Source organism: Hyaena hyaena, unplaced genomic scaffold (assembly GCF_003009895.1).
Source record: "Hyaena hyaena isolate Hyena2069 unplaced genomic scaffold, ASM300989v1 scaffold_211, whole genome shotgun sequence".
NCBI lineage: Eukaryota > Metazoa > Chordata > Mammalia > Carnivora > Hyaenidae > Hyaena > Hyaena hyaena.
Genome location: NW_024080847.1, coordinates 2,256,792 through 2,282,094, shown reverse-complemented (window position 1 = coordinate 2,282,094; position 25,303 = coordinate 2,256,792). Strand labels below are relative to the sequence as shown.

The 25,303-nt window shown below is 50.2% G+C and overlaps 1 protein-coding gene across 1 annotated transcript in view; it reads right to left on the bottom strand.

Annotated features, from left to right (window-relative positions):
* LRFN2 (leucine rich repeat and fibronectin type III domain containing 2) overlaps positions 1–18,871 on the bottom strand; it is a 42,663-nt gene extending 23,792 nt beyond the window's left edge. Inside the window, exon 1 of the mRNA XM_039242679.1 lies at positions 17,469–18,871. Within this exon, the coding sequence (XP_039098610.1) occupies positions 17,469–18,871 (1,403 nt within the window). The remainder of the gene's footprint in view (positions 1–17,468) is intronic.
* Between the last annotated feature and the right edge of the window lie 6,432 nt (positions 18,872–25,303).

Genomic DNA, 25,303 nt, shown 5'->3' with positions numbered 1-25,303 from the left:
AGCTCAGAGCCTGGAGCTGCTTCAGATTTTGTATCTCCCTCCTCTCTCTGCCCCTCCCACACTCCACACTCATGCTCTGCCTCTCTCTCTCTCTCTCTCAAAAATAAATTAAAAAAGAAAGGTTTGCTCTCACTGTCATCATCATTACTGGAGGGAAAAAAAACCCTGCATTTACTTGGCACTTTTGACCTAATCTCCATCAATTGGTTTTGTGATTTATAATCCACTTAATTTCCATCCAAAGATCTAAGATGACTTGCCACACAAAAGCACATAAAATAAGACAAGTAAATTAAAAAAATATATATTTCATGGCAGATCAGAAGAGGAGGAAGGTTTGAGCTAGAGACCCGGGGACCCCAGGGTGGTTGGTGGTGCCCACAAACAGCCACGCAGCCCTGGGTCATTCTGTCTTGGAAAGAGCCTAGTGTGGAGGAGGGGCTGAGGTGGTCTCAGACGATGGGGCCTCTAGTCTGTGTGGGACTTGGACCACAGGAACCAAGGCTGCCTTCAGATGAGGGCTACCCCCAGCCCAGGAGGGGCTGCCTCAGTCCACTTCACCCTGGCCAGGCCACATCCAGCCCACTGCTCACTGGACCCCACACATGTAGAGGGTGGGCACAACCTGGCACACTTCCAAGGCAGGGGAGCAGGAGACGCAGCACAGAACGTACTCCAGGTCCCTTCCTGCTCCAGGGACAAGCATGGCAGCCCTTTACTTGAATCACCTCCTGTGTCTCTTTACTGGCTGAGCTCCTATTTGGCCTTCTGGGTCACCTCCTCTGGGAAGACTTCCCTGACTTTCCCAGGACCCGCTCTGATGTATGCTTACGCAGCACTTATCCTAGCTGTAGTAACTGAATCAGTTACTACTCAAGTAATGACTCCTTACATGTCTGTCTCCCTAGGAAACACGAGCTGCAGGAGGGCAGGGCCGCCCTGCTCATGGCTGTTTGCCCTGTGAGTGGCCCAGACCTGACCGTAGAAGCATAAACTAAATACCTCTTCAATGACTAAAGGTGCAAGGCAAGAACAGAGGAAGTCAGGGAAGGAGGATATTGAATCTGAAAAAAAATAGCATTAGGCAGGCAAGCCGGGAGAATTATCTACAAATGTCACATGGACATATTTTGAAACAAGAATTCCTATTATTCCTGATGTGGGTGAAGGCAGAATGTAAGGGCAGGAGGCGGAGGCAGATGGATTTGGGGGGCCTGTAATAAGACCTTTTTAGCTAGAGCTCCCAACAGTAGTCGGGGCTCTTGGGGGAAAAAAGAGGGGGTAGTTTCTTGTATGTGGGAGTTCTTCCCCTATGCGGCCAGGTAGCATCCTAAGGTGTGCTGGGAGGTGGGGTGATAGGTGGGAGAAGGGGTGGGCATCGTGAGGATTCACGAAGAAAGGGGAGGCCTGGCCTGGATGACCTTGAACTATCCCTTCCTAATTCTGGACCTTTTTCAATCTGTGAAAGTAACAAGAACAAGGCTCATTTAAAGAAAGAAGAAGAGAGTCCAAGACAGTTGTGACAGATAAATAGCTGGAACCATCTCAAGACCGTGGCTTTCCCTCCGTCTCCCTCGGCCTTCTCAAGCCCTTGAAAATATGTCCATACGGGGGAACTGGGCTCTGAGGTTGCCTATGATCGCACCCTGACCCCGTCCCTCCTCCTGCTGCCAGGACCTCCGCTGTGCCCTCCATCATGTCCATATCCTTTGTTGACCAGTCCCGGAGGAAGCTGCTTCAGCATCACCCAGGCTTTGCCTGTGATAAGTACAAAGAAATGCATCTCTAACAGTAGAATTTCAGGCTCTCTGATCTTCCATGAAGGAGGGGCCTCTAGATAGAATGGAAGAGAGTGGGGTTTTGGTCTAAATCTTGGCACTTATGCCCTGGGAAGGCAACTCCCACCCACTCACTTTTGCTGTTGGACAGAAGCTTCCTTCCAGCCCCTGCTGGAGAGAACAGACTGCTGGGCACCAGCCTACCCAACCCGGGAATTTTCAAAGTCTCTCCGTTTCACTCAGACCTTCCTTTGAGCGACAATCAAAGGCTGGGGGAGGAGGGCAAAGCAGCCTTGGGAGGCAGCCCTTGGCACTGGCTCACACACGGCGGCATTTTGACGGGTGGTAAAAATATCTCTCTGGCGTTCAGTGCCGGCTGCTGCCACCGCCTCAGCTTCCAAGATCCTGTCTTCATGCCCGGGGCCTCGGCAGCCTCTCCACCTGTCCGCAAGCTCCAGGGGACAGAACGCAGGTCACCCAGCCCCCACCGCCGGCTACCCCCACATCTGCAACTGCAGCGTCCATCACTGCGGCCAGGCACCAGCAGAAACGCACTTAAGAGCCACTAGAGGAGATTTATTATCAGGAATACTGCAGCACATGCCTAATGAGCTAATTAAACAAGAACATAAATAATTACTCCCCATCAGAGTGAGAGGGCTGGGGTCGGAGAGGGTGGGGGACGGGGTGCTGAGCGCAGAGCTGGGACAGTGATGTGAGAGATGTCTGCTCTGCGGGTGGACACAGGACCCCCTCTCCACTCCAGGCTTGTGCTTGTCCACCAGCCGGGAAGGTTCAGGCCCACGGATTCCACCAGAAAAATCACTCCTTAATTTCCCTGCCTGAGTATTTCTACTCACTTGCCCACACCCTGATCTCCTTCTGCTCTCATACAGAGCCTGAGAGCAAGAGACGGACGGGATGCTTCTCCCATTTTCTGGATGTGAACATTAAGGAGCAGGAAGGTCTCAAGACATAGCTAAAACCTCGGCAACCATCTTGCAACTGGTCTCCCAGCTTCCACCCCAACCCCCTGAGGTCTATTCTTCACCTAGCAGCCAGAATCTTTTTTCTTTTTTTAATTTTTAATGTTTATTTATTTCTGAGAGAGAGAGAGAGAGAGAGAGAGAGAGAGACAGCATGAGCAGGGGAGGGTCAGAGAGAGAGGGAGACACAGAATTGGAAGCAGGCTCCAGGCTCTGAGCTGTCAGCACAGAGCCCAACATGGGGCTTGAACTCATGACCTGTGAGATTATGACCTGAGCCCAAGTTGGACACTCAACCAACTGAGCCACCCCAGTGCTCCCAGAATCTTCTTTCTTAATCACAGCACTCTCCCATGTTCAATACCTAGTGGCTCCCATCTCTTTCAGCATAAAATCCAAGGCCTTACCTTGTTCTGTGGGGCCCGCCAGGACCCAGCCCTGTCCAGTCCTCTGATCTCATTTACTATTACTCTTCCTCCAGATGCCCTGGAGTCCTTGCTGCTCCTCCAACAAGGCAAGTTGTGCCTACCCCAGGGCCTTTGCACATGCTATTTCCCTTGCTGGACTCTTTTCCTCCTCCACTGAGGTCTCTCTTCCAATGTTACTCCTTAGAGGGGCCATCCCTGACCACCCATATCAAACAGTAGCCCCTCAGTCTGTGTCTCCTCATAATAATCATCTTCCTGGTACACATTAAATTTTTTGTCCCCTTCTCTCATAAGAATGCAAGGACTTTGCCTGCCTTGTTCTAACCCTGGGGTCTTGACAGAATCTACCCCAAAACAAACAATATTCATTGACTGAATAAATTAAAATTTAGCTATCAAACATCAAAGTGTGGTTTGTGCCTAGACCAGCCAGTTCCAAATCCAGACTTTTCTCTACCACAGGTCATTCCTTCTCTTAGAACTTGACTTGACTCCCCATTGTCAACTGGTGAAAGGCTGACTTTCAGGACAGGACAGAGCACTGGCTACAAGCTCCATCTCCACCCTTTCCAAGCTGTGGGGCCTTGTCAGTCACATCACCCACCATGGCTCCGTGTCCTCATCTGTCAAATGGGAATATCACACTTCACATGATTAATGTACCCATGAAGAGAACACACAGCAGGTTTTTAGGACAGTAACTGGAAGGCAGTAAGTGTTCAGTCAATATAGCCATTTTGTGTGGCATTCAAGGCCACCCACAGGCTGACCTCTCCCATCCTCTCTCCACAAACCTCCTGTTATTTTCCTAGACCAGATCTTCTTGAAGTGTGGTCCCCAGGCTGACAGTATTGGCAGCCCTGGGAGAATGTATTAGAACGGCAGATTGCCAGACTCCGCTCCAGACCAGCCGAGTGAGAAACCCAGTCGGGTCCCGCATCTGGGTGCTGACGAGTGTGCTAGGTGACTCAGATGCACGCTCAGGTTTGAGAACCTGCCCAGGGACAGCGCACTTCCACGAGGCAGCCCATGCGTGCTGGACTGAGCTGCCCGCCCTGTTCCATCACTTCCCTGTGATAACCTAATACCTCTGTGGCCTTGCTGGCCATGGCCTGATGGTGGGCGAAGTGCAAGCCTTGCCCCTTGACTTTGGGCTTGGCCAGGCAACTCTCTTTGGCCAATAGGATTTAGTGCATGTGATGCCACCAGCGGCTTGGCATGTGGTTCTTCTGTTGGGCTGGGCCTCCTGCATTTCTGCTCTCATCAAAAGAAGAAAGAAGAATATCCTCTGAACAGCTCCCACCCCTAGCTGGGCTGCAGAATGAGGTAGGAACCATCTAAACTGCAGCCCAGCTCAGCCCAGCCCAGCCCAGGCAGGCCAAGACCAGCTGAACTGCAACAAACCTGCAGACACAGGAGTGGGAAAAGGAAATGTTAATGGCTGTAAGCCGCCTAGATTTCGAGGTTCTTTGTCATGCAGCACTACCATGGCAGCAGCTGACTAATACACTAGCAGCCCTTATAGGTCCTTGACCAGGACTTGCCTCTGCATCTGTCTTTACTCCTTCCACCTAAAACAGTTTGCCTTCCCCTCTTCCCTTGAATCCCACCTATTTTCTAGGATACACCTAATACTCCATTCCACTTGTTCCCAGAAGCCCCCCCACCCCCCACTGCCCCAGAACACACCCTCCTGACCCAGGCATGCAAATTCACTTCAGTTAGCTCATGAAAAAGCTCAAGTGGACAAATTTCATGAAGCAATTCATTTATACTTTAACCTTTTAGGTGGCTAATTACTACCCTGAAAGGCCTCTTAACTTAGTACCATCGCTAACTAATTACCATGTTACAAGGTTAAGTGTTTAATTGTTCCCTGTGGTGTTTAACTCCTGAACACTCATCTCCTTTCCGATGCAACAGAAGTTAGTTCCCACATCTGGATCAGTACTCCACCCAAGCACTGGCCCCGCAGCCACAGAAGGAGTCGGAGCCCATCTCGGGAGCCCACCCCAGCTAGAAAAAGCTCTCCTTCCTGAATACTGAATGAGCTCGCTCACCCATGTTGCAAAGTCTCGGTGACCCTGCCTTCGCCCTAGACTGGCACATCGCAGTCTGCGGTGCATGTGACCCTGCCCACTCGCCACGGCCCCCCACCCCACCCCGCCCCTACCACCTTGGCAACTTTGAGGATGATGGGCGTTAATTTGGCTTCGTGTCCCGAGCCCTCCTGTCACCCACAGGGCGCCCACTCCCATCACACACGCACATGCCAGACCACAGGCCTAATTGGCAGGAACTAAGACATCCCTCTTTGCTGCTCTCCATCTCACTGTCTCCAAAGATGAGAAAAGAGCACTCACAGAGCAGCAGAAAAACAGCCTGGATCATCTTCTTTCCCAGGCTGGCCTCAGCTACATGTTGGCTACTGGGTTCTGGGATTGCGTGGGAAGGTGCCAAGAGGCGTTAATGACACCAAAGCTCTCACCCATAGAGCTTTGCAGCGGCTGTACGCCTCCCCGTGAGCCTCTCCCCTCCCCCAGCTTCCCGGCAGAGGCCTGGTTTTGTTTGGGGAGGCGACATGTCTCACAAACCACTAGCTTTCTCAGCCTCCGGCAGAGTCACTGGGAGGGACTTCTGGGGGCTCCTTGCACTCTTTACAGGGGCTGACCCGTCGAGGAGAAGGTGTCTGTTTAAGTTTCGGTTGGCCAGAAGCAGGAGATGAGGATTTAAACATGAGTCGTTTGGGGTGCCTGGGTGGCTCTGTTGGTTAAGCGTCCGACTTCGGCTCAGGTCATGATCTCGTGGTTCGTGGGTTCGAGCCCCGTGCTGGGCTCTGTGCTGACAGCTCAGGGCCTGGAGCCTGTTTCAGATTCTGTGTCTCCCTCTCTCTCTGCCCCTCCCCTGTTCACACTGTGTCTCTCTCAGAAATAAACAAAACATTAAAAAAGACAAAAAGAATGAACACAAGTCGTTTATCTGGGAGGTGGGCCCAGGACACTGTGAGGAAATGGGGAAGAAAGTCCGTACACGGGGTTCCACTAAGCAGGTTACCCCCGTGGGCAATTGGGGCTCAGTCCTAGGGGGACACTCTCGGAGGCGGTGCGCGCTCTGCCGGTGGGCTGGGCAGGCCAGGGAGTCCCGGGGTAAGTGTCAGCAAGCACAGGAGACATGCACCACATGTTAAGAATTACGTCATTGACCTGCAGAAGCTTGGAGCTTCAGTCCTTGAAGGCCAGGGGACTCCCATACCAGCCTTGAACTACCTCCTGCTGGGATTCTGTTACATAAAAACCCTCCACATTTGAAATTGATTAATCCATTGTAGTCCCATCTCTGCCACTAGAAGCACTTGGCACTTTATGAAGATGCTCTTCATTCGTGTCCTGACATCTCCTTCCATATCGCTACCACCTAGTGAGGGGGGCAGGACGGTTATTATTATTCCCATTCTGCAGATGGGAAGCCTGAGGCCCAGAGAGGGGAGATAACAAGAGCCCATGTGTGGGGCCCCGGATTCCATCCTTGTATTCATCACTCAGGCTCCACCGAGGGGACAAGACAGTTACCCCAGCAACTAAAGAGTGCAAGGTGTTTGAGTTTCTGTGCGTTTCACATACTTTATCTCTCGGGAGATGACCCCATTCTCAGGGATTGTTATCTCCATGTTAAAGATGAAGCAAAGTCTCCGAGAAGTGAGATGACCAGGGCTTCGGGCTTCTCCCCTCACCGGAAGTTCAGAGGCCACCCTAGCCGCGGGATGCACAGTGGCTCCGCCCATCCATGCTACCCACACACCTGATTTCCCAGGCAGGTGGCATGATGCTGGATGCGCGTTAGAGTCCCCGGGGAGCCTTAAAAACACTGATGCCTGCGCACCACCCCAAGCTGACTCAGAGTCTCTTAGGGAGAATACAACTCCCCAAAAGATTCCAGGGTGCAGCCAGGGTCAGGGACCACTGGGGAGGTAGGAACCTGGGGCTTGGGGTCGGGACGCCTGGGTTTCACTCGCTCCCCACCCCTGGTTCTTCCTAAAAGGAGCCGGCTGCTCTGAACCCACCTGGGCAAAGTCTTGTTGTCAGATGAGGTTTGGTGGCATTCTAATGGCCATCATCACCAGCACTGACCCCCAGCACCAGACACTCCTTCTGACATAGCCCCTCCCTCTGTGAGTCTCCTTTGGCATTTTCCTGGTATGAAATAAATGATATCTCCACTTCCACCCACTGACTAACCAAAGGTATAGAAAATTAACAAGGACCTGGTTTTCTGGTTCTTTCTTACCAGTGGAGGGAAAAGACATATTTCAGAAGCAAGGCAGACTGAATAATCCCTTTACTCCTGCTAATTATTTCTATCTTCGGAGATGTCTCCAGCCAAAGCTTTTTGAGAATGAAGAAGGAATGACAAGTAGAAAAAGTAGTCACCTCTAAGCAGATGCCCTGAAGGTTTTTGAATCTGAATGGTGTCTTCTTCTTGTGCAGAGCAAGAAAGAAAGGATGAGACGGTAGTGATATGACTTGAAATACTCTTGGAAGGCACACTTGAAAAATGTCTTCCCTATGCACAAGTCTGCCGTGGGTTTTGAAATTCCACCATTAGAGATTCATTCCTTTGGGGTCTTTCAGACTTCCCAATTGAACTGCAAAAATTTGTGAAAGGGTTTACATCTTGTACCTTGATCTTTTAAAACCCTATTAGATCATTTTCTAAGTTTACAGTTCTCTTGGAATGAGGTTTTGAAGACTGGAGCCACAAAAGGCAGCCTGCTGGAGGGGTGCTTGGGTGGCTCGGTTAAACATCCTACTTCGGCTCAGGTGATGATCTCATGGTTTTTGAGTTTGAACCCCACATCAGGCTCTGTGCTGACAGCTCATAGCCTGGAGCCTGCTTCAGATTCCGTGTCTCCTTCTCTCTCTGGCCCTCCTCCACTCATGCTCTGTCTCTCTGTCTCTCAAAAATAAATAAATGTAAAAAAAAAATCTAAGGAAAAAAAAGAGGTAGCCTGGAGGAAAGGACCAAGAAGAGGGGCAAGGGAAAGTAGGGAGGTTCCAAATAACAGTATGTACTTAGATGTGTCCAGCACTGCACAGTAGACTATGAAAGATATATTTTCAAATACATTATCTCATTCAGTCTGTGCCACAATCCCAGGAAATATGCAGAGAGGAATCTCTGTTCCCAAGTACAGGTGAGAAAATGCAGACAGAGGGCAATGAAATGATTTGCTCCCGGTTCCAGGGCTAGTGGGGTACAAACTGAACTTCTGGAAGTGCTAGCTGCCTCCCTATCTTCTCTATATTAATGGGAGTACATTGTGCCTACATGTACTACATTTCCCAGCTTCCTTTGCAGACAGGTGTGACCAAGTTATTGGCAGGGGCTTCTGCAACCTTCCTCCCCTTTACCCTCTTGCTGTCTGGCTTTCATCTTTCCTGCTGTGTGTAGAATGGAGATGTGGGGGCGTGTAGGTGGTGATTCAGTCAGTTGAGTGTCCAACTCTTGATTTCAGTTCAGGTCATAATCCCAGGATTGTAGGGTCAAGCCCCAGGTTAGGCTCCTCATGGAGCATGGAGCCTGCTTGGGCTTCTCTCTCTCTCTCTCTCTCTCTCTCTCTCTCACTGTCTCCCCACCTCTCCCCTGCTTGCATGCTCTATGTCTCTCTAAAATAAAAATAAAATAAATTTTTAAAAAGGGAGATGTGATAGCTATAGCTTCAGCAGCCATTTTTGCACCATGAGGTGACCTTAGGAACAGAAACCATGTGTTGAGGATGACAGAGCAGAAAGCTAGAAGGAGCTGGGTCCCTGGTAGCCATGCTACCCATAAGACCAGACATAAACTCTCTTCTATTGGACTTCTTTTACACAAGAGACATATAAACCCTAATGAGTTTAAGTCATGGTTTTCTTTTCATCCTAATTGCCACCCCAGACTCCTGATTCCAGACTCATTTTTCTCTGGGATGCCTCTAGCAACTAAGTTACTCCACAGTGGCTCATCTGGTGAGGGATAGAACCCAGAAATCCTCATCTTGCCTTTATTTTCTGCTCGCTGGTCCTAGGTGGCTATTTCTGAATGGGACCCAAGGTTCTTACCGACACTCTTGTCATTTTCCCTCAACCCTTCTAGGTCTTGAAAATGTGGGGGGAATGGGGCACCTGGGTGGCTCAGTAGGTTAAGCATTCGACTCTGGCTCAGGTCATGATCTCACAGCTTCGAGCCCCACATCAGGCTCTGTGCTGACAGCTCAGAGCCTGGAGCTTGCTTCAGATTCTGTGTCTCCCTCTCTCTCTCTGTCTCTGTTCTGCTCATACCCTGTCTCTCTCTCTCAAAAATAAAAATAAGCATTTTTTTAAAGTGTGGGGGGACCAACTAAGCTGAAAGAAACAATTCCAACAGACTCCCATTGAGTTACCCCATCCTTCCCAGAAAGAGAAGTTACAGGTGGTACTCGTCAGCCCGTCTATAGTCTTAACCAAAACTCATGTGCTATTAGTGAGACGTGCCCCACAGCATGGTACCTAGTCCCATGTTGCCTAGGACAAGAAAGGAGACCACATTTCTAGTCTATTTTTTTGCCACCTTGAGAAATCTACTCAATTCCTTTGACAATTAGTTTCAGTATCTATAAAACGAGTATGATATTTGTCCTGTCCATCCCTCCCTTGTGGATGTCGAGTTTCAAAAATTTAATAGTGTGAATGAAGTTTAGAAAACTATAAAATACAAGGCGGGCTGGTTTTGAGAGCTGCTGGGGAACTTCCCCCTACCCATCCACCCCTGTTTCTTCCTTTACACCTTTTTCTTCTTTCGCCTGTGGGAGCTCGATCAAAACTTTCAGTAGAAGCTGGGTATCTGGGAAAGCGGATGAGTCAAAGAATCTCCCTCTATCCAGGGAGGGGAGTAGACCTGGGCTCCCTCTCTGGGTAGGGAACACTTGTCCTTACCAGTTTCTCCCCCTATCCACAAGGTCTCGGCTTCATTAGTAAATTTCCCTCCATCCCGTGGTGAAGATGGCTGTATTTTCATGGGGAGGGAACAGACCTCCATTCAAGTGTTGGTTGATAAGATCCTGATGGGGTGGGACCTGATAGAATCGGCCCTCTTCTCCTTTGCCTGGATGGAAGGCAGAACACCAATAGATGCCCCCCAGCCCCAGCCCCAGCACTGCAAAACTCAGTAGGATGGCACAGTCTCCCCAGGACGGGGGTGTGGGGTCATGTCTGACATTCATGGAAGAAGACGGCATGGAAGGGGGGGGGGGGCGCTGCAGATGGAGCGGGGTTGGGGCATTGAATGGCTGCTTTCTTGCCCCAGCTTTGGTGTCTCTCTTCCCATCATTCCCTGCTCGCCTTCCATGTTGATGACCATGGACGGCATAATAAACAGCAGGGAGGCACGGCTGCGTCCTGGCTCATTCCACACTGTGCTTTGGAAGCAGGCTCGCTGTTCCCCTGGCCCTCCTGGGGACGGTTCCAACATCATGCCTGGTGACAGATGTTCTTGATGACTCTTGGAGACAAGTGTTTGTGAATGTCACTTGGGCTGATAATGACACGCAGGGCACTTAACTTTCCGTGTCATATTGGGGATGAGGCTGAGCTGGGATGGGCTGCTGCCTTCTCTGGCGGGAAGGGGGTCTTCCCTCTTTCCAACTCCTCTCCTACCACCCTGCCTCTCCCTCTTGCGACCTTTCCTGGCTCTGACACAGTCCTCGTTACTGCTGGCCACTCCTGAAAGGGCAGGCCCTGGGGCAGACAGATGGGAGAGTCGCGCTCCCCAGCCACATGGGAAACAAGCCAGGCCACTGAGGGGGTCGGCCGTGTGTACGCAGCAAACACAAAATGCCTTGGGAGGTCAGTGGGAGCTAATTATCTGATAAAAGAGCAAGACCCTATCTCATAGTCAAATTCAAATTCTGAGTTACCCGTGTTTTGGGATTACCCACGGCTTCTCCCCCTTCCTGGTATGTGGAATAGAACCTGATGTTTTCAGCCATTGCTCACAGTCTCCAGGGCTTCTGTGGGCCCTTGGTGTGGGTCAGTGGTGACCCATTGATGACATGTGGCCAGTTCTTGTTGGATAGTCTGAGTCTCTGCCCAAGTGCCTATCTGTGACTGCAGGCCCTGGGGCTTAAACCCCTATGATAGAGGACACCCTGACCCTGGGAGGTAAGATGCCATAGTGGCCCCAACTGGCAAAAGCAGGTGTATGTAGCAAGAGTGATAACCATACTGCCTCAATCATGGGATTATAGAGATCCTTTTTAAAAAAAAATTTTTTTTAAATGTTTACTCATTTTTTGAGAGAGAGAGAGACAGAGCACTAGTAGGGGAGGGGCAGAGAGAGAGACACACACAGAATCTGAAGCAGGCTCCAGGCTCTGAACTGTCAGCACAGAGCCTAATGTGGGGCTTGAACTCGAACCATGAGATCACAACCTGAGTTGAAGTCAAACGTTTAACCAACATAGCCACCCAGGTGCCTGTAAGCCACCCAGACACCCCTATAGAGATCTTAAACAGAGTCATAGACCATCAGGATTGAGGTCATTTAAGTCAAATATTTCCATATTCACCTGAAGTCGGGCTGCCCACCCAGTGTCCCTGGCATAAAATCAACAAGGTTCTGGTTGAACCTTTCTGGCATGGGCAGCTCGCTGCTTTGTGGCAGCTTTTACGTTCTCTTCTATTGGGAAGCTCTGATGTTCATTTCCATTCTGTTCAGTTCACTGAAGGTTGATTCAGTAGCTGCGGTGGGCCAGGAGTTACTAGGAGCTGGGGGGCGGGGGTGCGCGGTATGGTACAGAGACAAGTACACATGAAATGCACATGCTAGAGAGGAAGGATACAATACCAAATTTCACAGCCAGATGGAGAGTAATGAGAGAGGCACATCAAGCTGTTGCTTTTGGGCTTTTTTCTTGTAATGGGCTGATGCCTACCTTTATAAGTGTGTGTGCGTGTGTGTGCGTGTGTTTTCCGATCTTCTACTCCTGAGTTCTTTGAATAAGTTCAGGGAGCTATGGCTTCTTTTCTAAGTCCTCTCATCTCCAAGGTAACTTTCCTCCATCTCACACGAGCTTCTAGGATCCCACTCTCATCAGTTGAGCCCTGGACACATTGCAGTTGCTAAAATGACCCTTAAGACTGCTCCATCCTGTGCCAAACATTCTACATCTCTGCTCTGACATGTGAATGATTCCGTGGTTAGAATCGTAATCTCCCCCAGGCTGAGCGTTTTCCTTCTGTTAACACGCTCAAAAACCATAGGCATCTTAGCGGCTCCATCACTTTGGGGCCATAATGTCCCTGAGATCAACTAAAACTCCAGAGCGCGTGCCACACAGAGTTCCAGTTGGGCTAGATTTTCCCCACCTTGTGCTTGTTCAGTTGAATCCTTGAACCAAAGGGAAGACACATTTTCCGCGTCGTTATCCATGACAAGAGGGGAATGTACCAAGGAATGAAATGGGGGAAGAAATTGAGGCAGAAGGTAGAGGCTTTGTTGCACGTTCACATCAACTTATCAGTCAGTCTGGTTATTTGATCAGTTTCAAGCCCATTTCACCACCATGTGTGTCTCCATTTTGTCCCAAACACAGTGTGAGATTTTGTCAAATGTCCTATAAAATTGTGAGAAGCTTTGTTTACGGTAGTGAGTCATAGCCAATGGAAGCTCCTAGGACATTTTCCAAGGACACTCAGCACCCCAGAGATTCGGCTCCTCTTCCCTGTGGGGCTGCACTGGGGTGCGGTCCAGCAGAGAACTGCCCGTGCAAGGAGGTCAACCAAGGAGCTCACCCTCGGGAATGGCTTGCAGGCATGCGGGTCTGAGGCTGCGGGTCCCCAATATCTCCTGAAGACACATCAATAATTAGGCAGGATTTTCCCCTGTGAATCCATACTGGGGCCTGGCAATCAGCATTCTTTTCTGAGGGCTTGCCGCCATCTGTTGTGAAATCCTTTCTAGAACTTGGCAGGGACTCCGTGCCCAGCCTAGCATCCTATGATTTACGCGGTCTATTCTTGGAAAAGCGGAATATCCGCCCTTTTCCCATCTGAGGCACTTCTCTTTCTGTCCATGCTGCCTCAGGACCACTCCCGCAGTTTGGGTACCTCGTCTAGTGTTCCTTTAGTCTAGATGTGGCCCTCAAGGCCTGAGAACCAGCACTCATGTTCTTTGCTTCCTTCTCCCGAGTATAGGGCTCTTCCTGTCCAGATGGATGGGATCCCAATTCTGTCTCTGCTATTTACCCCTGTGAAACACCTTGGGCAAGTTTCTTATATGCAAAGTGGAATAATCGTAGCTCTCACCTCCCAAGGATCATGAAGACTAAATAAGCTGGTGCACATATAGCCCTTAGAATACAGTGCACAGCTTAAGTAAGCTCGTAGCCCAGATTCGTGCTGTTGCTGCTGCTGTTCTTTTTTTTTTTTTTTAATATATTTTTTTATTTCTAGGAGAGAGAGACAGCGTGAGCAGGGGAGGGTCAGAGAGAGAGGGAGACACAGACTCTGAAACAGGCTCCAGGCTCTGAGCTGGCAGTCAGCACAGAGACCGACGCGGGGCTCGAACCCACGAACCGCGAGATCATGACCTAAGCGAAAGTCGGACGCTTAACCGACTAAGCCACCAGGCGCCCCGCTGCTGCTGTTCTTGCTGGGGAGGGTAGGGGCAAATCCCAAATGGCCAGCCTGGCCTGCAGCCTCTGGTCCAATCTTCCTGCAACTTCCTTCCCCACCAGCAGGCTGTCATTTCTCCTTCTTGCTGGGAACAGGGCTTAGAAAGCCCTGTTCGACTGTCTTTAGCTCTCTCCACACGGCGCCTGCTCCTCCTCATCTTCGGAGATAGGCCTTTCTTCCCTTCTTTTGTATACTTTCCGGTGCCCATCAGAGGCCACTGTGCAGCCACCGGTGTCTTTTCTTTCTTATGGGGACAGTTCATTTTCTAAAAATTCAGTTTCCTTCCTGGAGTCCCCTTCTTTCTCTCAAGCCAGAGTCGCTGTGAGGATGCCGGGCGGCGTAACTCCAGAACGGGCCTCTGTTCAAGTCAGTCCTGCTTCTTTCTGGCCACGTGAGCCTGGGAGAGTTTCCTAATTCTCTGGGCCCTTTCTGCATCTCAGTGTGCCTGGGGAGCCCCCCAATGTGACACTGCTTGTAAAGCCACGTGTCAGACACAGAGTGGGCAGACAGCGGTGGTGATCATCTGACTACAGACTCACTCTTAACCTTTTGTCTCCAATTTTGGAAATCTGTCTTGTTACAAACTGAAGTGTGTATCCGGCCCTCACCATCTTTTTCCTCCCCCAAGAGTGGCAGACAAGCTAATGGTCTTCCTCTTACCATTACTATTACTTTTACTAACAAGGACAATGACGCGTGTACCTTGAACACCTACTATGTGCACACACTATCTGGAAAGCTTTCCAAGCTCTGTCTCCTCCTCCCATCCCCGTGATTGTGCTCAGAGGAAGTCAGCAATTTTTGTTGTTGTTTTTATTCCAAGTCTTCTTTCTTTTTTTTTTTTTAATGATTATTTATTTTTAAGAAAGAGAGAGAGAATGAAGGCAGGGAGGGACAGAAAGAGGGTGACAGAGCTCTGAAGCCCTGACAGCAGAGAGCCTGATGCAGGGCTCCAACTCCCGAACCATGAGATCATGACCTGAGCCAACCGACTGGACCTCCCAGGTGCCCTTCCAAGGTTTCTGATGCTTTCATTTTACTTATTTTTATGAATTTAGTGTCTCTGGGTTCTCAATCACCAAATGCAAGCAGTTTGAACTCGCATCTTGAGTGACCGCAGGAGCAGAGCCCCAACCCCGCCCGTGCCCCTACCTGGGTTTCTGGGGCCCCCAGGGAGGGGACACGATAGGGGCATGCTGCCTGAGCAACCCCGGGCCTGTGCAGGACTCAGAGCCGGTAGCCTTTCACCTTGCCACTTTCCTTCAAAGTCAAGACCATATAATAAATTCACCAGTGAAGAAATGTACTTATTTTCCAAAGGTCAGCCTCACAAGTTATCAAGAGATGCAAATTAAAACAAGTTCCATTTCTTACTCATAAAATTGGCAAAGATGAAAGTAATTATATATTCAATCGTTGGTGAGGGTGTGGTCGAAATGGGCGCTGTCCCCTTCCTCTGGGGAGGGGGTCGATAAATATTTACATGCAATGTGTAAAGATTAGAATTTACTCATGACACTAGTCATTCAGCCCCAAGAAAAATATACGGAGCACAGCACCTAAGCTGCACAAATATATTTCTGTACAAAGAGCCATCACAACACTGCTTCTCATGCTGCAAATGGGAAACCTAAACGTTAGTTGAAGAAATTGTGGTATAGGCAAATGAAAAATATTTTTACTAAGCAAGTAGAATGGTGGGTGCAAAGAATTAAGAAGTACAAACCAGACTGACCATAAATCTTGTTTTGAACTGAAATAAAAACATAGAGAAAACTGGTTAACTTTAGGTGGTGAGACTACAGGCAACTCTTATTTCTCTTTGTCATTGTCTCTATTTTTCAAATTTACTACAGATGATTACTTTTGTAATTAGAAAATTACATGTGTGTGTTGTCAGGCTTAACGATATATCTATAGATCTCTCTATATGTGCTCACATGTATATATTTAATAGGATCTAATGCTGCCTTCTGCACATCCTGAGGGGAGGTGCTGTCCAGACCAGCCAAGCATGGGCCAGTCAGAGATTCAGCAACTGAGATGGGGCCAGAAGAATTCCCAGTGCTCTTGACCTCTCCTGCACCTGGACCTTGGGTGTCTATGAAGCCTCTGGGCTTCGTATTCCCTTCTCAGAATAATCATTTTAAATGCATGCGACGAAACACACAGGCTTTCAGGAGAAACCAGGCATTCATTGGGCAGTGAGATTCTAGGCCATGTGCTTCTCATAACGCAAACCGGGGACTCATCTGCGGTCAGAGCCAGGATCCTCTGGCCTCGATCTGTCCTTCTGTAAACTCCTCCCTCCCTCCCTCCCTCTGAATGACTGAGGGGGGATTCAAGGGCAGCTTTTTAGTCTTAACCTCCCTTTCTACCAACCCCAGGAAGTGATCTCCTTGATCCTCACTGTAAACTTACAAGGTCAATTTCATTGTCTCCATTTCCAGTTATAGGAGCTCATGCCCAGAGATGTCAACACAGGCCGGCAAGATGGCCCCCCCTCTAATAGCCAGGGGGGCCCCGTGACCTGCTCTTACCAATCTGAGCTCATCCAGGGCTTCGGTGCAACCAACTGGGAGAGGGGCAGAGGGAAGCTACCCTCCCTCTAGGGCTGCTCAGACTGCTTGGGGCAGGGTGGAGTCAAACCAGAAGAAAATGGAACTTAGGGAAGGTAAGAAACTCTGGGAATACAGGATGTTGGTGGGGGCCTTCGATCTAGCTGAGCCCAAAGCAGCTTCCCAACTTGTACATTACCTGAGGCAAACACACAACCTCTCCCTTCCCCCTATTCCTTTTTTCAGCCGGTTTGAATTGGGTTCAATCACCTGCCATCAAATATCCAGCCTAAGTCAGGTATGGCTTCTCTCCATTTTACAGATAAGGAAAACTGAGGCAGGCCAGGAGAATTAAATGAGCAGCAAATGGCAGGGCCATAATGGGAATTCTACTCCTTCTGACCTCAAAGCCTCAATTAGGCATGACTGCATTCCAGTCCAGGTGAAGGCCAGATGCACTCCTCCTTGGAGGAGTCAGATCCTTTGGCCAAGAGCTCCCCTCCTTGTTCTTGGGTGTCCTCCACCCGGGGCTAAAACCCAGAAAGTTCAGGGGCGCCTGGTTGGCTCAGTTGGTTGGGCATCCGACTTCAGCTCAGGTCATGATCTCGCAGTTTGTGGGTTCGAGCCCCGTGTCGGGCTCTGTGCTGACAGCTCAGAGCCTGGAGCCTGCTTCAGATTCTGTGTCTCCCTCTCTCTCTGCCCCTCCCCTATTCATGCTCTGTTTCTCTCTGTCTCAATAATAAACCCCAGAAAGTTCAGAGGCTCACAGCCACATTCCCACCTACCACAGCCACGCCCCGGGAGGCTTGGTCCTTCTGACATATCTCTTGGGGATGCCCATGGGGGTCCCTTTCTTCCTAAACATGGAAGTAGTGGAAGTTCCTTCGATGGCCTCTTACCTGCACAGAGGACGCAGTTTACCCCAAGAACCCCACAGTCACCTCTGGGGAGAAGGGGCGTAGGCGGGAACCGTTCAGCACGCGCCCCATCACCCCCTCCCTCCCTGCCTTTGTGGCGGCCCCAGGCTCACCTGTAAATCAGTACCTCATCGTCGGAGCAGTTGTACTGCAGCTGGTACATCTTTACGCGCGGCGCCGACTTGCTCACCGACCACTTGACCAGGGCCGAGGTGGTAGTCACATCGGACACCAGCACAGCCCGCTCCGGGGGGCTTTTGGGGGGTTCCCCGCCTCCGCTGCCTCCGCCTCCCCCGCGGCCCGTCTTGCTGGAGCCGGTGATGTCCGAGAGGCGGGACTTGGGGGGCGCCGTGCGGCTGGTGCTGTTGCTGAGGTGCGGCAGCTGGACGATGGAGACCTCCACCGTGGCCGTGGCCTCCCCGGCCGCGTTGGCGGCGATGCAGGTGAAGGCACCGCTGTCCTGGGACGTGGTGATGAGGATGTCCAGGGTGCCGTTGTCGTACACGGCGGTCCGTGAGGAGTTCCCCACCAGGCGGTCATCGGGGGCCACCCAGTGGATGAGGGGCCCGGGGTCCCCGATGGCCTTGCACTTGAGCGTGGCCGCCTGGCCCTCCAGGACCAGCAGCTTGTGCGTGTGCTGGGTGATGAGAGGCGGCTCGCACACAAACTCCTCCTCGCGCACGTGCCAGAAGTAGCGGCCCTTGAGGCCGCCGGGGGAGCCGCAGGTCTCCAGGTCGTCATCCCGCTGGAGCCTCCGCAGCCAGAGCAGCTCGCAGTTGCAGTGCAGCGGGTTCCCCCCAAAACTAAAGGACAAGGGCGGAGCAAAAGGTGTGGCGGTCTGGGCGGAAGCTTGGGAGCGCGCGAAGATGGGGTCCGGGGGCAGCTTCTGCAGCCGGTTGGAGGTGAGGTCGAGGCGAGCCAGTTTCTGCAGGTCGGCGAACGTGCCCTCGGCGATGTGGTCTAGCAGGTTGTGGTCCAGGCTCAGCTGGTGTAGGTTGACCATGCGCCGCACGGAGCCCCAGGGCAGGCCGTGCAGGTTGTTGTAGGAGAGGTCCAGGTCCTCCAGCGTCAGCAGGAAGTCCTCGAAGGCCGCGTCTGCGATGCCGCCCAGCTGGTTGTTGTTGACGATGAGGTGCTGCAGGTTGACCAGGCCGCGCAGCGTGTCCTCCCCGAGGCTGGGCAGCCGGTTGCTGTCCAAGTGCAAGGAGCGGAGGCTCTCGAGGTCCAGGAAGGAGAAGGGCTGGATGTGGCTGATGGTGTTCCTGGACAGGGTCAGGTCCACCAGCCCTGTCATGTTGGCGAAGTCCTGGCGGCCGATGTGGATGATGAAGTTGCCACCCAGACGCAGCTCCACCGTCCGCCGGTCGATGTCGGGGGGCACGAAGAGCAGCCCCTTGGAAGGGCAGAGGGTCCCTAGTGACTCAGACAGGTTCTGGCAGACACAGTACTTGGGGCAGGCGTCGACCACGGCAAACGCCATGCCAAACGCCAGCAGGCCACCAAGCAGGGTCTCCATGATCTGGTCACTCAGGCCGTGGCGCCTGGAAGAGAGGGACGCAAGGTCAGGGTCAAGAGCCGCTTCCCAGTGCTCCATCAGAGCTTCATCTGTCACTGCTACCCCTGCCTTAGGGGGGCAGCAGAGAAGAGAATGGTCTCTGCTGGTGGGAGGTCTAATCTCTTCTACCAACTAATCCCTTTCATACAGTTCTACTCTCCTCCCCTTAGTTCTTATCACCTTCTAACAGGCTATTTAACTTACTTACTAATTATATTTATGGACTATTTCCTATCTCCCCCATGAGAATGTCAGCTCCACAGGGGAAGATTACTTTGATCTGTTTTGTTAATTGCTGTATCCCACACATCGAGCACAGTGCCTGGAACACAGTAGGTGCTCCATAAATGTGTGGAATGAATGGAGAGACAATTCCATACCAGTGGTTCATCTAATAATCATCAGATTTGAGAATGTGTTATGGATGTATCTTGAAGCAGTTTTACCTTCTTAATTGGTTTAGACTTGGCATTCCTTAGGAATAAGGACATGGACAAGGAGAGAGCTGGCCCCTGCAGATGCCAGGGTTATTGGGGAACTGGTTTAGATAAGTATCACCACGGAGAGTACACACAGTGGGCGAATCTTTGGGAAGAGCAGGGGGTGGGGGTGTGATGGGAAGCAAAGGCAAGAACTTCTTTTTCTAAGCATCCTAGTATGCAATGGGTCCTTTGCCCAGAACTTCATGTACATCATCTCATTTGGGCTTTGGGAACACCCTTCACAAGGAAGGGCGTATCTGTGTAGATAGATGAAGACTTGTCCACTGCTGAACAGCCTCCTCCAGGTGTTCACTCAAAAGTCACCTTCCCTCCCGAGGCCCCACCCTGACTTGCACATCCCTTTTCCATACTTTGTGTTTTCTCCTTGGAACTGATCATGATCTAACTTCCTGTCTATTTATTTTACCTACTTGTCTTGTTTATTGTTTGTCTTCTGCACTGGCAGCAGAGCCCCAGGACATAGGGACTTGTTTTTATTCACCACTACAAACTCAAAGCCTAAAGCACGGCCTAGCACATAGTCGGTGCTTTTGCATGAACATTTTATCTAGGGAAGGAAGAAATGGCCTTTGGCTCAGGTCTTCGTGGCTCCAAATCTTAAGAATTTTCTATTCCATGTTGCACTGGCTGTGGTTTCATTATGTAGTGCTGAAAACATCAGTGGAGTTGGACTTTTGAAATTCCCCTCACACTGGTTGTGTAGCCTTACACAGACCAGCGTTCTCAGACTGCCTTCTAGCAGTGCAGGCTAGGCTTCTGCAAGAAAGGCTTTCTAAGGCCACTAAGCTGGGGACACATTGCTTGCTCTCTCTTGCTCTAGCAAAAGCTCGATATGCATTAGCAAGTGCAGAAGGGTTGAGAAATCCTGCTGCAGTAAAGAAAATGGATTAATGTTTAATTCTACATTGCTTCCCCTTTTTAAGCTAAAGATATTCTTTTCTGGGAGCAATGATCATTAATATCTTGAGGAAGTAGGGCTCCATAGCTCCTAGTTTGAGAGGCCTAGATGCAGAAAAAACAGCCAGCTGATCTAAAAGGATGTAGAGTAAATTTTAAAACCTACTCCAATTAGATATTACTTTATTGTGAAAATATGAATTCTATTATCATGTCTCTCTGAGTAAATCTCCCACCTAAGACCCTTCAAGGGCCAAAGGCTTAATCTATATTCCATCTGGAGAGTAGTTTTTTTTTTTGATCAGCATTGTCCAATAGAAATCTAATTGACTAGCCATAAATGTAATTTAAATTTTCTAGTGGCTGTGTAACGAGTAAAAAGAAAAAGGTGAAATAAATGATGATAATAATAATTTATTTAAACCACTATATCCAAAATATTATTTCACATGTAATCAATACATACAGTTATTAACAAGATATTTAACATTCTTTGATTTGTACTAAGTCTTTAAAATTGGGTGTGTATTTAATACTTAGAGCACATTTCAAGTGCTCACTAGCCATATGTGGCTATTGGCTGCCATATTGGACAGTGTTGTTGGAGCAGGTGTTGGCTAACTATAGCCAAGGGCCGAATCCAGCCTGCCACCTGTTTATGGAAATAAAGTTTTATTAGAACATGGCCATGTTCAATTCATTTGCATATCATCTATGGGTATGTCCTGTGTGCGTGTGTGTGTGTGTGTGTGTGCGCACTACAATGGCAAAGGTGAGTAGCTGCAGCAGGTACAATGTAACCAGCAAAGCCTGGAATATTTATTGTCTTGCCCTTTACAGAAAAAATTCGCCAATCTCTGTTGTAGAGGATTTCCCCCCTCTCCATCTTCTTCATTATGCTCACCCTCATCAAGCCTTTGCCAACATGCCTAATTCCACACAGTTTTGCTCTGGGTTCCCATCAGCAGCCATCCACCGTGCCAGTCCCTGCTTTATAGACCTGAGGGGTACCAGCCAACCCTGACCCAGGTCCCGCCAGGGACATCCAACCCAGAGATGTCTACATGTAAAAGATTTCCAACTGCTACCTTCCCTGTGCTCAAATATGCTCAGGCTTTCTAGGTTCATACTTAGCTGGGGCCTGATAAAACAAACAGGAGTCTTCTCCATCTGCACTGACCCTCTTCTTATATTTTTAGCACAAGAACAAATTTTTGCAAGGGATGATTCTGGCCACTACCCTAGTTTATCTCTTACCACCCTCTGTTCCATCGCTCTTCTCTTCCCAGCTAGGCTCAACGTCTCTCACTTATAAATGCCATGCTTGATCTTCCTCCAGGACTTCCAAGATGCTCTGGTTTCTTCCTGGGCTCTCTCCCTAACTCCACTCCTGCCTGGCCAAGTTCCTATTCTACCTGCGGGTCTCAGCTTCAACACCACCTACTCCAGGAAGCCTCTCCACAACCTCAGTCACATTAAACCTTTCTGCTATGTGTTTCTTATTCTATACTTGTCCTACATACATGCTCACTGCACTTTTCATTACAATGCCTTAATTGTTTACCTATCTATCTGCCTTTGTAGACTGTAAACTCCAAAAGGCGGAGACTTTACCCATCTTGTCCTCCAGTGCCTATCTCCGTACCCAATGCATCATAAGTGCCCTGTAAATTTCAATTAAATGAATGAAGTATGATGCTGAGCAAAGTCAAGTTTCTGGCATTGTCACTGAGGTTCTGACAGCATTCAGGGTTCATTTGATTAGTCAGGGTTCATTTGGAAGACTATCTTTATGGAGACGTGAGATCATGGCAGAAACTTCAGAAGCATCTTCTGCTGCCCAAAAGCTGCACTTCCCAGCATGACTCGCCATGGCCATGGACTCCAGGAGTCCATATTTCTCTGGCTTCTGTATCTGCTCAAGTAGAGGTGAGTGGTATCCCTGATACCCAATGGGGATCCAGGGACAGCCACACCCCAGGATGTCCCTCCCTAGTTCAGCTAGAGGTATCTGTGTGCATGTGTAGAGAGGGGGTAGCGTGCTGAAAGCCTATGGTCCTAAGAGAAAGGCATCCTCTTTATAAGTTCTTGTCAGTAAACGCTGAAGTGACCCGAGGCTAAGCAGCACTTCCAACATTTACACATCACGGCGCACATAGGAAATGGTAATGCTTGTCATGTTCCTATGAGTCCAGGGCCGAGCCTGCTGGTGGCCCGGGCTAGATCTCTTTGGTTGCCCCTCCAGATCCTCCCCGTACCCTCTCTGACCCTGCCTTGTGCCCTGGAAGGCTTGCTGTCTGGGCTGCATCAGCACAATGTGGACACACTGCCCCATCCTACGGCATCCTCTGGACCTGCCCATCCTTAGTCCTGTCACCTGCGCTCTGATAGAGGGCGACGGTGGCTGCAAACCAGGAAGACCCGGGCACTTTGGGACGTACACCCTGCACAGGGCCCATTGTTTCAGACAGTTTTGCCTTTGTAAATTATGTTAACCAAACCCTATTTTTAAAAAGTTTGTTAAGGATTAACAAGTGTCTAATGAATTCAAATCTGTGACATAATAGTGCTGGGTAAATATATTTTAAGGAGTCAGCACGGAAGATTACTGACAGAGAAGGTGACTATTGAATCTTAATTAAAATTGCATTCTGAGAACTGTCACTTAATATATTACTCCCATAGCCCAACAAAAAGTAGCTTAGATCTCAGATTGGGAGGGACACAAGGGGAGCATGTGGATGCACGTAATTAGCGCGCTCCCAGAGTGGGGTCTCCCTCTCCTGAGGGGGCATTTGAGCTGAAACAGGAGCCCCTAGGTCCCTCTAAGAGTGGCTGGATGGGGGAGGTGGCAGAGGGGAGCTAGGAGAGGGAGAGATTAGGATAGACGTCTGGTTTCAGGAACAAAGGAGCAGATGAAAGCAGGCGAGAGGGACTATGGGATTATTTGTAGGCAAAGCTGAGAGAGGTGCATGGGGATCAGAAGACAGGCAGTGAAATAGATGCTGGTATCAAATGTCAGCATCAGCCTTCATTCAGAGGAATCTATCTGCAAAGGAGCAAGAGAGCTCGTCTGCTCAGAATGTCTATGAGCCTGGACCCTGGGAGGGGAGGGGAAGGAGGGGCGGGGCAGGGGCTGCCTGGAAAGGCAGACAGAGGACCCAGGAGAGGAGGAGAAACACTCTGCCCCGGACCGGCAGTGCCCACAAGAATCTGCACAACTCTAAGTGGGAACAATGTCTCCTTGCCTGGGTTTCTTCGGGTGGTTTTCCCAGCAGCTCTGCAAGGTGAGTGTTGCCCTGGTCCCTAAGGTGTTCATTCCTGGGCAATTAGGAACAGGTGTCCTTGCAGGGCATTTGTAGGGCCCCTTTGCTGGGCAACCTTGTGCAGGAGACAACCCTCCCTCAGGTACCATGTGGCCTCGTATTGCCATCCCCATTTTAACACCGGGACGTGAGGTTCAAAGAGGTTGGGGCGGGCCCAAACTCTCCCAGCTACCCCCAGGAGAGCCTCGTTTGAACTGAGGACTGTCTGGCTCTAGGCTATCCTTGGAGTAGAGCAGGCCCCTCCGGAGGGTTCCATGTGCCTGGTGTACACGGAAAATTCTGCTGCTGCCACTATGGGATTGCTGTGACGGCCCAGCTGTTTGACTAAATTGGGGCACTTGTGTTTCCTGCTTAGGGATGGTGTTCCCAGAAGCAGAGACCTAACTGGCTCAGAAAGACCTACCTATCAGGCTTCATGGTGGTGGGTCTCTCTCTCTTTCTCTCTCTCTCTCTCTCTCTCTCTCTCTCTCACACACACACACACACACACACAGCACGCGCACACACATACACACATGCATGCACACACTTAAATATACTGGCAATAAATATAGCGTGTGGAACTAGGCTGATGGTTTGTAATCAGAGTCTCCAGATGGGATTTTATATTTAAAACAAAAGGGAAAAAAGAAAGATGAGGGCTGAAACCAGAAAACTAATGGACATGGCGGCAGAAACACAAAGTTCCTGTTCCCTCACTTGATGGCCAGACCACAGACTTTCCTCCCCACTGCCTCCGGCCCCTGGGCCTTGCCTCCCTGTCAGAACTACCTCGAGCTGTTCCAGTCAGAAGAGGCAACATTTAGCAGATGGCTGGCACGATATATGTGATATCTCTCCACCCTGATTTCCATTTAAAAGATACCTTAGCAACCAGCCAAGGAGCCACCCGCCCCTGGAGCCTGTAAATCAAGTAAGATGCCTGCCTCGGCTTCAGGTAAAAAGAAATGGCCCCTCCAGGGTGCTCCCAGCCAGGAAAGTGTGAATTAATAAAAGTGGGAGGGGTTCGGATCTGTCAGGAGAGGCAGCCGCCTGCACCTTCTTTCCAGACTCACCCTCCCAGGGCACTTGCTGCTCCCCATAAATCATACCACTCACGGTGAGCCCTAGAGTGACCAGCTCTGGAACAAGGGGATGGGGAAAGGAAACCCAACTTCCAGATGAGAGCTGATGGGGCTGCTTTTTTGGGGTTTTTTTTTTTTGGCCCTGCCCCCAGCCCCATGTTTGGCTCCACTGTGAGGCTTTTGGCCCTGTCAGCCCGTCTCCAGCACCTCTACACCCCAGGCCCTCAGGAAAACAGATGGGGGGCTCCTTCTAAGGAGAAGAAGAATGAGTTAGCAGTAGAGCTGATTTCCCAAACCCCCTCTCTGATGCTGCCCTATAGAGAGATCCTTCTAGAACCCTGAGAAAGAGAGGGAGGGAGCAAGTTTCATGAGTATGTGCTGGAGAGAGAGATAGCCAGAGACCTCAGAGTTCCCAGTCTGATGAGAGAGGCATCGTCTTTGACCTCAGACAGCACCTATTTTGAGGTTGGAGTCACAGCTTCTAGTTTGAAGAGGGGAGAGGGAGAGACAGAGAGAGAGAGAGAGAGAGAGATAGAGAGACAAATCCCCAAGGGAGCCCCTCTGAAGGTCCTAGTTTCTTGGCTACAGAAAGACACTCACACA